This window comes from Plutella xylostella, chromosome 22, assembly GCF_932276165.1.
Source record: "Plutella xylostella chromosome 22, ilPluXylo3.1, whole genome shotgun sequence".
In the NCBI taxonomy this organism is placed as follows: domain Eukaryota; kingdom Metazoa; phylum Arthropoda; class Insecta; order Lepidoptera; family Plutellidae; genus Plutella; species Plutella xylostella.
This window is the reverse complement of record NC_064002.1, coordinates 10,245,442-10,261,738: the sequence shown is the minus strand read 5'-3', so window position 1 is coordinate 10,261,738 and position 16,297 is coordinate 10,245,442. Positions and strand designations below refer to the sequence as shown.

The window sequence follows — 16,297 nt, the reverse complement described above, 5'->3', positions numbered from 1 at the left end:
GGATAATGTATTTATTGACTAACATGTCTATCTGTATGGCACTAATATATGAACCTCTTATTGTTAGCCGCTTAAAAAAGCGTTTAAATTCAACGAGCTTTTAATTCAGGATAAATGAAATTATTTGTTCAATATAAGTTTGCAGTTTTTAAGTACAGTGATAACTTAATAGCTGCAATCCTAGGTGTTTCAATGCTGTAGGTAAATTAAATGGCTGTGAAAAGTTTTCAGTCCATAAATAGGTTAAAATTCAAACGGGTAACATAACGATTAAATTCAGAGATTCCTTCAGATCTGATTAGTAAAATTATAATATTTAAAATGTCGTATTTTATTTTATACTTATCAGATTGTTAAATATTACCTACTGTAAGGATTTCAATATCTTTGTTTTCATAACTTTATGGCTAAAATTGTTTTATACATTTATGTATGTTATTATAACTAGAAATTTAGGGCTGTGTGCACCGAGATATAAACAAAACGGCCGATGATTATGATTATAACTATATATGCTGGCTACTGCAGTCGATCTCGGTTATACGACAGTAACTGGCTAATTATTTCTCTAATTGCTAAGTAGTATATAATATAAACGCCCAAGTTTTCGCGTTGTGAAGTGGTCCTGACCTCAAATAACATTTGAGATCTAAATACAATGTATATACAAGTGTATAATAGAACTATCGACTCACTCACGCATGTATAAGCTAGCACACATTCGCTCAAATTTGGCTTTCCTTGTGATTTGCATATTTGCCTTTCAAACCTTTTTCTATCTAACTCCTATTCATAAATATTGACTTTTTATATACATTTAGGCATAAGTTTGGAGCAAAGCTTCGTTTGGTATAAATAAATAAAAGTTTATTTACTGTAGCTTTAGGAATATGTTAAGTTTAACACAAATATTATTTGTAATCGTAATTTTGTAAACCACTAGTGGACATCGGTACCTAGAATCGGTAAAATATTTAGGGTAAATCTGGAGACCCAAAAGAACCGTTGAAGACTTCTTTAAATAAGTATAGGAATAATACAAGTTTTCACAATAGTGTTAGGGTATTTCTTAGCTGTAATTAGAAAGATCTAAGAGGGTTGATGGTATATGTAGCATAACAATTCAGCAACATTTGAAGATAATCACCAAAAATTGCTATCGGATGAGGCTTATGGTCAAATTTTATTTCTATAGCCATCGTTTAAATCTGATGGAAGCTCTGTATCAACTAATTGGTAGAAATTACAGGACCTGTCATATTTAATGACAACGCGATAGCAGGTAAATTTTATAGAGAGAACTCTTCTGCTCTGGTTAGGTTAGATAGACAACCGTAGTATAAAGTTCTTACTCGCTGTCGCCTATTGGTGGACAGGTGGCTCTCATTGGTCGAAAACTAACGACCTTAGTTATCTTTCCAAATTGTAAATTGGCTCCTATTATTATTCGATCCAACTGCAGATTCAAACTTCATATACCTATATTATTAACTTCTATACAATTTCTCATACATATTGTATTAACCCAATTATTATACTTACTTACATTTTGGATATAACAAAATAGACTCTACACTGTTATAGTGTCACGATCTGATACCTAGTTGACTACTTTGTATAAAATTATAACTATTTAACTAATTATTAGAACATAACTTTTCACTGTTACTAATCACTTAATCAAATTGCCAAATTTAACCTTCCAATTACTAACTTTTCTCGTTGAACTTCGTTACACCATTTCGTATATATTAACCCTAATAATTATATTATTATATCAGTAACAGCGTGGAAGTTATAACAAGAAGAGCCTACCTAAATATCTACCTACATCGTTTTAGTTGGAACCATTGTTCGTCGTCTCTTAAATATTTCCTGGTTTGGCGATCCACTTTCCAATCAAATACTTACTGTTCTGACTTCCACGTTGTGTTGCCAATCCCATTTTGTATTGAAGTGTGGAAGCCAGGCAAGGGAAGTACCCATACAGACGACAGAACCCTGCCTTGTAACAAGCAACATCGCACCCTACTCCTTGATATTAATATAGTTACTATTTTACATTTTGTTAAATTTGCAGTCGTGTTGTTCGAATAAAATTTGTAAAGAAATCCTCTTGCGTTTAATTTAATATGTACACCTAACAAACGAACTCAAGTGCATTATGGAAGAAAACGCCATGCTGCATTTACAAAACTTTATTCGGAATAATTTATTCGATCCTTTCATAAATTTTACAAAAAAAAAACACTTCGTACAAAACTAAGCTCTAACTACTCGGTATTACTCGATGAACCTTATGGCATAAACGGACTGACATGGCAAGGAACTAAAATTAAAGGTGAAATGCAACGTTATGTTTTGTCCTTCTCTAACGCTTCGGCCGGCGACAGTGGCTTGGAGTCATACGGATACAGGTCTATGCTCTGGACATGCGCCCTCACGGACACGCCTGGGGGAATCCCGAAGTAATCTCTCCCTACATTTCGAATGATAGTCGAACCCGGCTTAGTGTAAATGATGGTAGTTTCTGGCTTGCCGTAAGGTCCAGAATTCGAGGAGCCTCCAGGTCTATCACCAAAACTGGACCCTGGCTTCAGACCAAGCTCACCCGGGCCATCATCATGAATGATAGTGTCTCCAGGTTTGCTATGAATATTGAATCCTACAGCGTAAATGGGACCTTTCTCGCCACTGCTACCGCCACTACCTCCTGAACTACTGAAGCTGCCCCCGGAGCTCGGACCATCTTCCGGCTCTTCTTCTTTATCATAACTGCCGCTAGTTGGTCCGGCGTTTCCGAAGCCAGGAGGCCCTACGTTGCCGTAGTTGTTGGTGGGCCTGGCGCTACTGAAAGTATTGCCAGTGGGGCGAGCAGCGGGCGGTCGGACTGTACCAGAGGTAGTCGGTCTGACATTCCCGAATGTGCTTCCACCCGCGCCACCGTAGCTACCACCTACGGTACTGCTGGGCCCAGCGCCCCCGTAACCTCCGTCGCCGCCTACATCTCCATAATCGTTGCTTCCTCCTACAATGTCATAATCACTGTCGGGGGGACTTTGAAAGGGTTTAAGCGGGACGTAGGGCTTCTTGGTAGTCGCATAGGGACCGGCGGGAGGCCTGCCCGGCCGACCTGGTCGTCTGCCTGCAAACGGATATCAATTATGACCTCAAGCATCTTCAGAGTGCACGATGGTGCGGCAAGGTTCAGTGATGGTGTAATAAAAACCAGTTTGGTCGTGAAGTTTTTTTATTAAAGCATAAGTTTCAGGTCCGTGCAGTTAAGTTCTCTTATAAAAATAAATTAGGACGAGTGTTTAACCCTTTCTGTGCAGTCCTATTTACAAATTCTATTCACAATCATGCTTAGTCATCTTTATCACCTGGTGGTTTGGTGGGTTTCACTTCGAATTCTTCGGGGGATCCCAAATGTACGTCTTCTGCGCTGCCGCCGCTGGGGCTGCTGGGGCCGAAGCCTCCGCCGGCCGCGCCGCCCGGCCCGTAGCCCGCGCCGGGGCTGGCGGGACCAAACCCCGCCGGACCGGGGCTGCCCTGGCCAAACCCCGAGTTTGGTTTCGATTGGCCGAAGCCTCCTGAACTAGTTTGTCCGAAACTTCCCGATCCTTGGCCATCACCACCAAGGTTTTCAGAGCTCGACCCAGATCCGGGTTTGTTACTGGGTTTGTCATTCCCGGGGAACGGTGGTGGCTTTACGTGGCCTGAAGCGGCGGTTCCATCGGGACCTTGAAAAGAATACGCTATCATCAGCATCACTGCATGATTTTGGATACTACAACGTTCAAGCAAACTAAAGATAGTGCAATAAAGCCAAAAAACAAAAGAGCTGAATTACTCACGTTTGAAAACATCTTCAGCATTAGTGTCGTCAGGCGAGAAGCTCGGGGCGGCGGCGGCGTTGATGAAGTCAGGGTCGTAGGCACTCGGGATGGTGGGAAAGCCAGGAGGGATGAAGGGATCCCGTCCGTTCTTCACGATGCGGTACCCAATACCTGGACCAGCGATGTAGTGGACCGTCCTGGGAAATATTTCGATGGAAACTTGTGATTTTAAAGGTTTTATGGAAGCAGGTTTTTGTTGCATGTTCATTATTTGCTGATTCTTATTGTCATATATATATGTAGAATAGTATTGATTTAAGCTCACCTCTGGACACCCTTGTCGTCCAGGAAAGTGTAAGATCCTCTGACGTTTCCGTTGGAGTCGCTGCTCTCAGTTCTCCTTTGGTCGGGGCCCGCTGAGATGAATCTGGGGAGATATTTGGTAAGTTACATAAAGCATCTACCATTTTATATTCTTTCATAACCGGTAACCGTTTTGTATTGGACGATTCCCAAACTCATATGAAATCTCGACCACTTTGTCAAAATGGTGCAGAATTATTATTTAGTGGTGTGGTCTAGAATTGAAGACATAGGCATCCTGATCAGCAACATTTATTTTCCGTATCAGTCGGGCTTTTCGTACTATGTAGGTAGTTGTTTACGATTCATAGCTATGTCCAATTGTAATGTAAATGTTATATCTCTGTAAGTAGGTATATAGCATAAGGAACTCAAACCACCTCAATCACATCCCTCAACCACCCAAATCACCCCATCTCCCTACCTGTACGACCCATCCAGTCCCCTCTGCACAGCGGTCCTGCCGCGCTGCTTGCTCTCGGCCCTCACCAGCGGCTGCCGGTGGAACGGAGACCCGATGACGTTGGGGCTGTCGGGGAAGGAGGACGACACGTGGAAGCCCGTGTCCCGGCCAGCGATGTAGGACACGTCGTGCCGCTCGCCGATGTCGTCCACGAAGGAGTAGTGACCTGGGCAGAAAGGGGAGTTAGGGTTTTATTAGAATCCTTCGTATAACTGAGATAACCTAACTTGTTTCCTAACAGAAGTTCATATTGCATGTAAAATTTATAATCGCTTGACTATTTATGTGAAATGTAGTAATTACCTATTATGTACATATATTTCAGAAAATAAACCACCAAGATAGGTAGCTCTCCAATGGGAGAGGCCTATACAGGGTGTTGCAAAAAGGGTATACTAAGCCGAAACCTACATGTGCAGCATGTTATATCTAAGCCCGAAACTGAAATCAGAATTTGAAAATTCGCGAAAAAAAAATTTCATTTTCCATAGAAACTTAGTTACGTGACTAACTAAGTTTCTATGGAAAATGAAAATTTTTTTACTATGTGGAAAAAAAACATTTTTTCGCGAATTTCCAAATTCTGATTTCAGTTTCGGGCTTAGATATAACATGCTGCACATGTAGGTTTCGGCTTAGTATACCAATTTTGCAACACCCTGTATACAGCAGTGTATGTTAGTTGTGGTGGAAATTTTATTTTATTTATTTTATTTTAAAGCAGTATCAAACAGGTTGTTAACAATACATGTCACAAATGATTAAACATGGCTAACTTACATACTTAACTAATTAACATCCCACAATAGATACTGACAACATGTCTTGTTAGTTGCTTACATAGTATTATATAAGTACAAAAGTTAAGAATTTAAGGTTGAAATAGTTATACTTAAATTAAAGTTTAAATTACTGGTTTTAGTTTTACATAAGTAGTTAAGTTAAATTTATTACTAACCAACAGTTTCCATATAAAGCTCAGGTTCATATAATTTTGGATATAAAATATAATATAAACTAGTGAAAGGAAGAATAAATAAGTGATCGCAATGTAGTTTTATTACTAACAAATATGTCCAAATTTGGTTCACGAATGGTTAATTCGTTATACTGCCTACAAATGCGAGCAATTGGAGAGTTCGAATCTCTGTTTGTTCTACGTGTCTTAATATGAAATGTCTTGTAGACTCTACCTGCTCTTGGTGCTTTTGTGACAAAGTTTATGTAAATTTCAGACAAAAGTGACGTATGAAGACTTCCGTGGATTATTTTATGTAGAGTCAAAATATCTGTAGAGCAGCGTCTATTCTTTAACGAATCTAATCCAAAATGAAGTAGTCTACTTTCATATGAACGTAACTTGTATTTAAGACCAAAACGGAAGGATAATATTCTTAAGAATTTTCTCTGAATGCGTTCCAAGAGGTTAATGTGGACCATATAAAACGGGTTCCAGATTATACTGGCATACTCTAATTTCGATCTAACAAGACAATTGAAAAGTGTAATATATGTGTAAGGATTTTTAAACTCCTTGCAAACTCTAAGAATGAAGCCTAACGTTTGATTGCATGAGCTAATCAGCTTTTCGTAGTGAAATTTAAATGTTAATTTTTTATCTAATATGACTCCCAAATCTTTTACTGTCTCCTCAGTTTTCAACACGGTGTTATTAATTTTGTATGTATAATCTCGGGATTTGGCTAGATTACTAAATTTGACAACGAAACACTTAGAAATATTTAAACACATTTTATTTGATATGCACCAATTATTAAGAGTTGATATATCGTTTTGTATATCCAAACAGTCAGCATCAGATGATATCTTTTTAAAAATCTTAAGGTCATCTGCGTATAGGAGAGAGTTACATTTTAGTTTTTTAGGAAGGTCGTTTATGAATAAAATGAAAAATAATGGTCCGAGGTGTGACCCTTGAGGAACACCTGATGTTACCAAACTTGGAACAGATTTGAAACCCTTAAGAGTTACCAACTGAGACCTATTTGTCAAGTAACTATCAATCCATCGGTATAAAGAGCCATGAATACCAAAAGATTGTAATTTTAATTTCAAGATTTCATGATTCACTTTGTCGAAGGCCTTTTTAAAATCTGTATAAACCGAGTGGATTTCTTTTTTGTCATCAAATGCGTCATAAATGTGGTTCGTGAATTCTAAAAGATTCGATACTGTGGATTTTTGCTTTACAAAACCGTGTTGTTTTTCTGATATTAAGGGTTTAACTGATGCGTAAATGTAGTCATACACCAAGCTCTAAAATAGTTTGGCAATGATGGCCAATATGCTTATAGGTCGATAATTTTCACATTTAGATGCATCACCACACTTTAGAATAGGAACGACATGAGCTTCTTTCCATTTGTCGGGAAATATACCAAATTTCAATGATTTGTTAAAAATTATTTCCAACGGAATAACAAGTTCGGCTGCACATGATTTTATGAAAGTAGTGGGAATACCATCTGGTCCTGATCCTTTGGAGTCGTCCATGTGTTTTATTTTAGTTAAGATTTCATCATTAGTTATGTAAATATTGCTCAAGCAGTTGGTGGCATTTTCACAGGAAATCTCGTCGGTGTCAAAACTAGAGGGACTCTCAAAAGTAGAGGCAAAGAATTCATTAAACAAATTACATATAATATTGGGGTCAGAAGTTGTGATGTTATTGTAGGACATTGATTGGGGTATTTTCCCACATGATCGTTTAGAATGAATGAAAGACCAAAATGCTTTTGATGTGCCACTTAAGAGAGAATGTTCGGTACTGGCTATGAACTCCTTGTAACATTTTTTAATCATGATTTTGCTTCTTTCACGAAGTAGACAGAATGAGTTGTAGTCTCTTGGATTTCCAAAACGTTTACATTTTTTATGGTATTTTAGTTTTTCTTTAATACAATGAATAAGGGCATCGTTGTACCATACAGGGTATTTGATAGCGTCGTTTCGTTTTAAGGGCGTATGCTCGGATATTATTTTTTCTAATTTGTTGTAGAATGTGGTTATATCAGTATTTATATCGTTTGAATTCAGAAGCTCAAGCCAATTAACTTTTCGTAGGTCATTTTTGCACATATCAATATTACATTTTCTAAAATTTAGAATTCTATTTTTGGTGTTTGATTTTATGGATGGGGTTTCGTCGAAATCAATAAATATTTTAAATACCGGATGGTGTCTATCAACTTTGGTCAAAGAATGAATTTCGTGGTTTAATTTAATACTTGTCATGTTGGTAAGGCAGAGATCAAGAGTAGTATCGTTATCATTTCGCAGATAGTTTACCTGTCGCAAGGAATCCAATGATATAAACTCTAAAAGTATATCGGACTTCCAATTGGCATTCGCTATGGGCAGATAGTTATTTGTGGATCTCTCTAAACACCATTCAATATTGGGCACATTGAAGTCACCAACCAAGAGAAACTTATCTTCAGAATCTACAACAATTTTAGAGTTAACTTCAAAAAATCTTTCATAAGTATCTTTTATAACTGTAGGAGGTAAATAGACTGCACATAGATGAAAAGTGTTGTTAGAGTTAGGATTTATCGTAAGCCAAATATCCTCAGCACCTGTCTCCCATTCGTATCTACGGATTGCAGTTATGTGATTTTTTATAGCTATGAGCACGCCACCGCCGTCATGTTTGTGACTGTCAGAGGAAATACGGTCCCTACGAAATAAAGTATATGTATCGTCGAATAATTCTCTATCGAAAACGCCAGGATTGAGATTCGTTTCTGTAAGGCATACTATATCATAGTTAATTGTTAGAGAGTTTAAATAGAAACTGTTAGTTTTTGATCTAATACGATTTACATTTTGATAATATATAGATAACATTATTATTTTATTTAATGACAAGTTGGATCATGGCAATAAGAGCAATATGTTTTAAGTTATACAGTGCTAAGATTTAACGTATCCAGAAAGATTTCATTTTTGATAAGTATCGGTTTGCTGCCGTCAGTTTTTCTAATGAACACTCTCCCATATCTAACCCAAGTATATTTAAAGCCATTTTTCTTAGAGAACTGGCGGGCTTTGGCTTGCAGTGATTTGATTTCCGATGGTAGGTGCTCAGTTACAAAAACCGGTACAGGATCGCCATTAACATCAAGTAATTTTGAGTGTAGCTTGTTGTTTGGGTTACTTTTATTATAACGCAGAACAGAAGAAATGATGCGGTCTCTATGCTTAGCCGAGCGTAGAGTCAGGATGATGCTGCGAGGTCTCGGTGACGATGGATTTAATTTAGCAACTCTTCGGCAGGCGACTATGTCATCATCAGACATTGGCTCAGAAATGGTTTCACATAATTTTTTAACAATAGTTTGAGGATTTTCGTTGCGTTTCTCGGGTACCCCTTGGATCTCTACGTTGCAACTTTTGAGACTTTGCTCGAATGAATTAATCTTGTGAGAGTGCTCTAGTAAGGTCCGCTGGAGCTCCAAATTTTCCTTAGTAATCGTCGATATAGTAAGCTTTTACGCATTGACTTCTTTTTTAAGGTCTTCGTATTCCTGAGACATAAAAGTGAAGGAGTGTTTTAACTCTTCCAAGTCTTGGGTGAAAGTCTTAATGATCGCTTTGATCTCGCTTAGAACAACGTTCTTAAGTTGAAGCATGTTTTCTTCAAGCAAACACTGCATCTTCGCTGTAATTTTTGTTGAAAATTCGTTCAGTTGATCACTCATGATGTTGAATTAAAGGATTCCGTAGTGTAGAAAGTTAACACCAGATTAATGCCGCCTTCGTTGTTTACTATATGATGCGTAATTTCGCTATGCGGTCTCAATGGGCAGATGGTCCTGTCGGGCGCACGTTCGACTCAAGTGGTGAAGTCCGCCGGTTCGTGCCTCGGCCGCGCGATTTATTTTTCTCTTTGAACAGTTCCAATGGATGAATTATGAGTGTAATGTGACGTGATACGCACCGCTCAAGCTCGTCGTCAGCTCCTCGGCACGACTCGGAGATTCGATTCGGATGCCCGAGCAAGAGGTCCGACACTTCGCAATATGGCCGCCAGGTCTTACGGCAATCTCCCCAAGAAGAAAAAGGAGGCACCGATATCCAAACGAATGCAACACACAAAATCTCCAATTCACAATTCAAAATAATAATTGTAATTCACAGTAAAGCAACAAAAACACGTCCATCCGCTTCGACAGACACGATGAATACGCCATAAATACTTACCTAAATATTATTATCGTATCCTTTACCTGCTTGGTTTATATCCGCGTACAAAAAACACGCAGATTATTTCAAAGATTGCTTTTATCTACTAACAGAAATCTAAGCCATTGTCCCGCTAATGATGTAAATGACTGTGATGTTGTAATTATATCAATCGTTTATTTTAGATCCCTATACGCAAACTTGTTGTACAAAATTGTTAATATGGTTTCAGACCTGTCAATGAGTACCTACCTACACTTGTATCTAAAACTAATAAGTACTGTATGATTTCTCCTAAAGATTTTAAACTTTATGCACCTCAGTACCTCTCTATTCGTCTATGTCTAAGAAGAATTTTGAGATTCCTAGTGATTAGTAAATACCCAAGTATTGTATTTATCTTGTATGAATAAACTTTAACTCCCCCTAGAAGAGCACCTAAACTTATGCAAAGAATATTCATTACGTAATTACAATAATGGAGATTCTTACAAAAGATAATGAATTGTGATAATATGCAGCTTTATCTCCCTGCCTAATTATAATTACATCTCTGAATGTTCGAAGGTCGGCCGGAAGAAAATATTAATTAGCATCGAATTTGAATACGTCGGTTTAACCACTCGTAACTAACCAGTGAAAAATAATAGAGTTATTCAATTATAATTGCAGGAGGAAGTTATCTTATAAATACGTCTTCAGCCAAGCGTAGAGTTTGTGGCAGAGCCCATATTCTATTAGGACGGGGTAATTAGGCTGCTGTGCAGGGATATTTGTAATGTTGTTACATTATTAGAGCATATCTCCTTGGCCCACTGCTTATCATTATCATCTTTCCAAATCTATTTCAGAGATACTAAGCCAGAAACTAAGGATTTTTAACTAAATGCCTGAGAATAACACTCATGTATGTACGGTCAGGTGCAGAGAAACCTGACCTCCCTCTCATAGTAACAATGCTTCTGAGGGGGGTCAGGTTTATCTGCCCCTTACTGTACCTACATAAAGATCTTAAATTTTCATCGATGCACGCACCCGGTTTTGTGTCGATCCCAATCTTAGATACAAATTTAACTATTATACTGGATTAGATTGCATATGCAATTATTACACTGCATATCTGAATAACGATTCTCTATCAATCCTTGTAAAGCTCACGTTAATGACGTGGGCAAACTCACCCTTAACATCTCCCCTCGAGTCCGCATTCTCAGTCTTGGAGTAAGTTCGGGTCTGGATCTTGAACTCGTAGGAGGGGTCCTCACTGGGGTCGGCATAGGGGTCGTCCTTGTTGCCGATGGGGCCGCGGGGGCGCTGGTCCAGGTCGATCTTGCGGTGGATGTTGGGGCCTTTGGCGCGGAAACTGGGAAGGGTGGGGTAAAGTTGGGTTGTTAGTTTGGGTGTAGATGTGGTTGCAAAATTACGTATAGGTACTTTTACGTAAGGCTGGGTTAATGTAGGTCATTATAATTTACTTAATACGATTATTTACTAATATAATTTTATCATATTTCAGTGTTTTACATACAAATATCTTAGTAAAATAATATAATAATAAATATTGTACAAGCTTATTTTACATCTTAATTTTATAAGTAGGTTGTTGCACTTTTAAGAGCTTTACAGATTCCGATGTTTTTATTGTTCAGTTCGGTACACCAAATATTTGTATTCTAGCATCATTATAATATCTAGACTGGAACAGCTCTACAATACTTACGATTCTAATGTGTTTAAGGTGAATCAGACCTACAAAGCGCCTGTTCAACTCTTTTCCAATAGGTATCACTACGTCTCTCTTCATTGACTATTTCTAACTTTTCTGAAGACTTCTTAACTTCCCTAAGCTTACAATTATTACAATCTGTTGTCCTGACCACTTACCCCCTAGGCCCGGCGGTGTACACAGTCTCCTTGACGGTGTTGGTGGCGGGGTCGCGGGCCCCGAACCGCCCCCCGACCACCTTGTTGGCGTTCCCGTGCGCCAGGTGGTAGCTCGAGCCGATGTCCTTGTTTGAGTACCTGTAGGTTACAGATTAGATGAATCTCCATTCATAATCTTCAATCTAGTCAGTAAATATACTTACTACTTAGATTAAAAAAACCACACTATTTTAATCAAAAATACCACCCCGAGAGAGACACAGCCCAAAGGTACCCATGACACTGGCAGCATAATTACGCGGCACAGCCAGGGATAACCTTTGCATAAGGAGTGCCCCTGAACAAAATCCCAGATCACGACTCCCCAAGCGTCTACCGATTTCCCTTAAGAAGACCCTCCCCCCTCCCCAAACCTCCATCGTCTCCACAGCCAATGTCAGCCTAGTCAATTGCTTTTTACAAAATGATAGTGTCCTGTTTACTTTCATTTGTATCAGTACTCAAAGTACCCAAGTAATTCTCTTGTGTTGACAAGGTCTTGAACCTCCGTTATGTCAGTTGTAAAAGCAGAGAATGTTCAACTTACTTTACACACACGAGCAATGAAAAAGTTCCACTTACACGTCGACACCAAATGACCCCAATTTTTTAAAACATTTAATTTTGAATTTGATCAAAGTATTTACGTTTTCAGTGGGTAATATTCCGATGCACTGTAAAATGTACTGCAATATTGCAGACAATAAGCTAGTCTTTTCCGTTTAGGAGTATTTTGGTGCTTTTTGTCACTGAAACTTTATCGCTCGTGTGTGTATGATGATTAATAAAGGAGGAATTTTGATTAAACTCTTTCTAGACACAATTAAATTGATAATTAATCTGTATCTGCACTTAGGTGATGATGATCCAGGTGAGATCACAATATAGATACCGAACTGTATCCACTTTCACAAGCCCATCCACACAATTACCCAAAATCGAAGGATCCATCCGTGTTCACAGTATTATAGTCGCCATCGTTAGTCCTAGACTTGCCAGGGATGACCTGGGTCCTAGCCACCACACACACACTCAACACAACACACACTATCTTAACCATTATCACTTTTATATTTAAAAAAATCTTAATTTATCATTGCATTTTTGCGCACAGTTTTCGGCGTTCGGCTATGTGCTACCTGGTTCGACTATGGGAGTAAAAAACAAAGCCTCTCTTATATAGGGTGTGGAAAATGGCTGCTGCTTGGAGTCATGTGCCGTGAAAATGCTGAGCGGACGTCATTGTTATTAATATTAGGTGCGTGTTCCGGCGAGAGGTCAAGATACTCGCGGCTAGCTGAAGCTAGTGGATGATGTTACTTTATTTGAATATATTAGGTATGTAGGTGTATGTAAGAAATTAGATATTACTATTATTATTATTATTTTGAAGTCTACATGAAATTACATATTACCAAAAGGGTTCTATCTTAGTTATCATAAGCTAGGGTTTGTCACCGTGGTGGAAGCATTAGTACCTAAGTCAGATTACTCTGAATAATAGCGTCACTCGCTAACTTAACTGCCCAGAGTGCGTCGGATGCATACTAAGAACAGTTGATAATTTGATATATGTTACTCGGCGAGGCTTCTTTCGTGCACGCCAACGAGCCGAAATGTAAACCATTCCCTGTTCGCACAGTCACACTCTTCTTTAACTACTAGCTTATAGCTTCACCTGCAGCTCGCCGACAGTACGCCGCGGCCGGAGCCTCCACACTCAGTGCGGAGATGCAGCGAGGTCACTCCACCTTACTATAAACTAAGTTTTCGAGCACTATTGCGCTGACCACAACTCTATCTCGTTGCACTAAACCTACAGATTGTATGACAGCTCTGGTTCGTTGGTTTTTTTATAGAGCTAGAGTGGCCCCCGGGGCGAGGGCCGCCGCATCCTGTGTTCCGTCTCAACCAGGAACCACGCAATATGTAATGCTGTTATTTACTTTATTTCAATAAAAAAACACGTGTACGAGTATGTAGTAAGATCAGCAGGGCGATCACGAACAATATAGAATCGAATTCGAGTGCGACTAGTGGCAACTTGACAGCACTTTCGAACACTTTTTACATATAAAATTGACAGTTGTCGCACTCGCATTCGATTCTATACGTTAGCTCGAATTTTCGTAATACGGGTACAGGTAGGTTTGTCTTGAGTCTGAACATAACAAAACAAATTGGTTATTATGAGTTCTAACCTTTTTTTCCTGCGTAACTATTATCAAATATAATAATAAATAGTTTTTTTAAGTAGGTAGGTATAATGATTTTCATTATCCATGACAGTTACAGAGTGTCCACTTATTGCGTTTGTTACTATAGTTAATGTGTTGTTACTATGTAGAGCATTAACCTTAGTTTTATGACCTTTATAACAAGGGTATTAATCCTTAAACGATTCGTCAGCAAATCTGTGATTTAGACTGTAACTAACCGAATAATGAGAAACCAGGTCTTAACATATTCTAAAATGTAGTTATTTTTGTATCTTCCATACTAACATAATTCAAGTAGGTATTATAATATGGTAGATAGGTGATCTAAATTAAAGTTTGTTTCCGGGAGACCCTAAATAATTGTCACAGTGGGTCAGTTTGATTAGTGATAGTGATAGTGGTAACATTTCACCATTTTCGGGACCATGTAATTTGTATAAGTACATACAAGTGCCTATAGTGTATGTTAGTAGTCTATCAAACAACTTAATTAACGAAAACATTTCAAGTACACTTGTGAGAACAATGGACAACATTTCATTTTCTTTACCCTATATTTTTATTAGCTATTCGGAAAGTTTATAGAAAATTAGTGAACCCGTATTTTTTTATTTTGTATATACATTAATTTTTGCATGTTATTTTTAACTTTAAAGTTAATTATTTAAAAAACGGAAGTGACGTCACATCTTAGACTCAATTTTTATTTTTGTCTATTGCCTGAGTCTCGAAAAAAAACATAAATGACACTGACAAGTGACATTTAAACTTTGTTTACATGCCAACCAACAAATGGGTCATTTTCAAATGACATTGATATTTCTGATGATGGAAAGTAGGTACTTATCATGTAAAAAAATAAGCAGAAGCATTTTTTCAACTGTGTAGGCGGTGGCATGCTCTGGGACATATTATATAGAGGTCATCTCTTAATAATAAATAAAAAAAATAGTCAGAAAGTGTCAGAACAGAATTAATGAAAATGACCCAAATAAACAACAACGTCACGATAAAACGTCAACGTCAATCAAAAATGAAAGTGACAGTTACTTTGTTTTTAAATCTATGGGCTTTGATCATCAAAATGCATCGCACCTGATGCATGACGTCATCAGCACTTTTTTACTATTTTATGATTTTCTCGAAAATGATACATCCAAAAAATACAAAAACTTTTTTTTTGTGGCCTTTACAGCTAAATCTCGAAATGGTTTTCGATTTATTGCAGCTTTAGTTTTTTGAAATGTTGTCCATTGCATGTAACATCGGCCTTAGGAAGATGTATCCGTGTTACATGTTTGTCGGTATAACCCTTTTACCAGTAGTGGTTGTAATATGCTTAAATACCATATTTTGAACCTTATGGAAATAACTTACGGTCATAAACCAATGAAATAATTTAAAGGTGTAATGAGTATCTCTGCGTCCGCTGTTTGTGATGCTTCCTTGTCTGTCTGTCTGTCTGTCCGAAGGATCCATAGACTCTTCACTATAATTAGTGTACATTGTTGGGATTTTGTTTAGTATACAGGTGTTGCAAAGATGGCTCAGGGGTCACAGTAGATCACTGATGTTTTAAGTTTACAACTTATGAAAATACTCAAAAAAAAGTGTAAGTACCTATCGAAAGATCCAGAACGAATGAATCTAAGTAGATGGAGAGATAATTTGCACTATTTCTATAAGCTAAAATACTACTTAAATGTATTTAGTATGCAAACTGCCTACGAAGCTACAACGGAAGTTGTATTCATAAAGCTCATTACGATAATCATCATTTCTCACACCACTGTCGAACTACAACCATTCACATAACCAAGCTCTACCTATACTTAATTTTATACAGGATCTAACTAAACTAGCACGGCTTGAACCATGTTTTTGCTCAGTTAACATTGCAAACTTCGTTTATGTGAAAGATCGAGATATTTTGGTTAATAGGAGGGCATTGAGTGGTCCTCGCGTACAGACAGCAAAAGAGATGTGTATTCCCCCTTCACTACAAACACTTTCATTTATTTATTTATTTATTTATTTATTATGGTTCACCAACATTTGTTACATCAAAACTATTACAATTCTATAACTAAATACAAACTAGATGCACAAACAATTATAGGTAAACACTGCATGCACAAAATTAAAAAAAAATCGTCAATTTAGTGGCTACTTAAAATAAATTTAACTACTTATACTAATTATAAAAATAAAATTAAAATTGATTAAATTGAATTGAATTAAAATTGAATTAAAAATTTAGATTAATATATTAATTGATTGAG

At 37.6% G+C, this 16,297-nt stretch overlaps 1 protein-coding gene across 2 annotated transcripts; it reads right to left on the bottom strand.

Moving 5' to 3' along the window:
- Nucleotides 1-2,183: 2,183 nt before the first annotated feature.
- On the bottom strand, nucleotides 2,184-12,965 carry LOC119694937 (collagen alpha-1(I) chain). Of its 2 annotated transcripts, XM_038122617.2 has the most exons (9): nucleotides 12,729-12,965; nucleotides 11,758-11,895; nucleotides 11,055-11,236; nucleotides 4,627-4,831; nucleotides 4,165-4,266; nucleotides 3,858-4,036; nucleotides 3,384-3,743; nucleotides 2,612-3,145; nucleotides 2,184-2,578 (listed from the first exon to the last, which is right to left on the bottom strand). In XM_038122617.2, the coding sequence occupies exons 1-9, from the start codon at nucleotides 12,854-12,856 to the stop codon at nucleotides 2,355-2,357; spliced, it is 2,052 nt and encodes a 683-aa protein (XP_037978545.2). In that variant the 5' UTR covers nucleotides 12,857-12,965; the 3' UTR covers nucleotides 2,184-2,354. The 2 variants fall into 2 exon arrangements, with proteins under 2 accessions (XP_037978545.2, XP_037978543.2); XM_038122615.2 differs by having other exon boundaries at nucleotides 2,184-3,145.
- Between the last annotated feature and the right edge of the window lie 3,332 nt (nucleotides 12,966-16,297).

Bases quoted from the DNA above. Each gene is read 5' to 3' on its own strand.
- LOC119694937 (XM_038122615.2), bottom strand. From the start codon at position 12,856: ATGGTTAAGATAGTGTGTGTTGTGTTGAGTGTGTGTGTGGTGGCTAGG. The intron at 11,896-12,728 runs GTAATTGTGTGG...TGTAACCTACAG, and splicing joins GATGGATCCTTCGATTTTGG to GTACTCAAACAAGGACATCG. The intron at 3,744-3,857 runs GTGAGTAATTCA...ATTCTTTTCAAG, and splicing joins TGCTGAAGATGTTTTCAAAC to GTCCCGATGGAACCGCCGCT.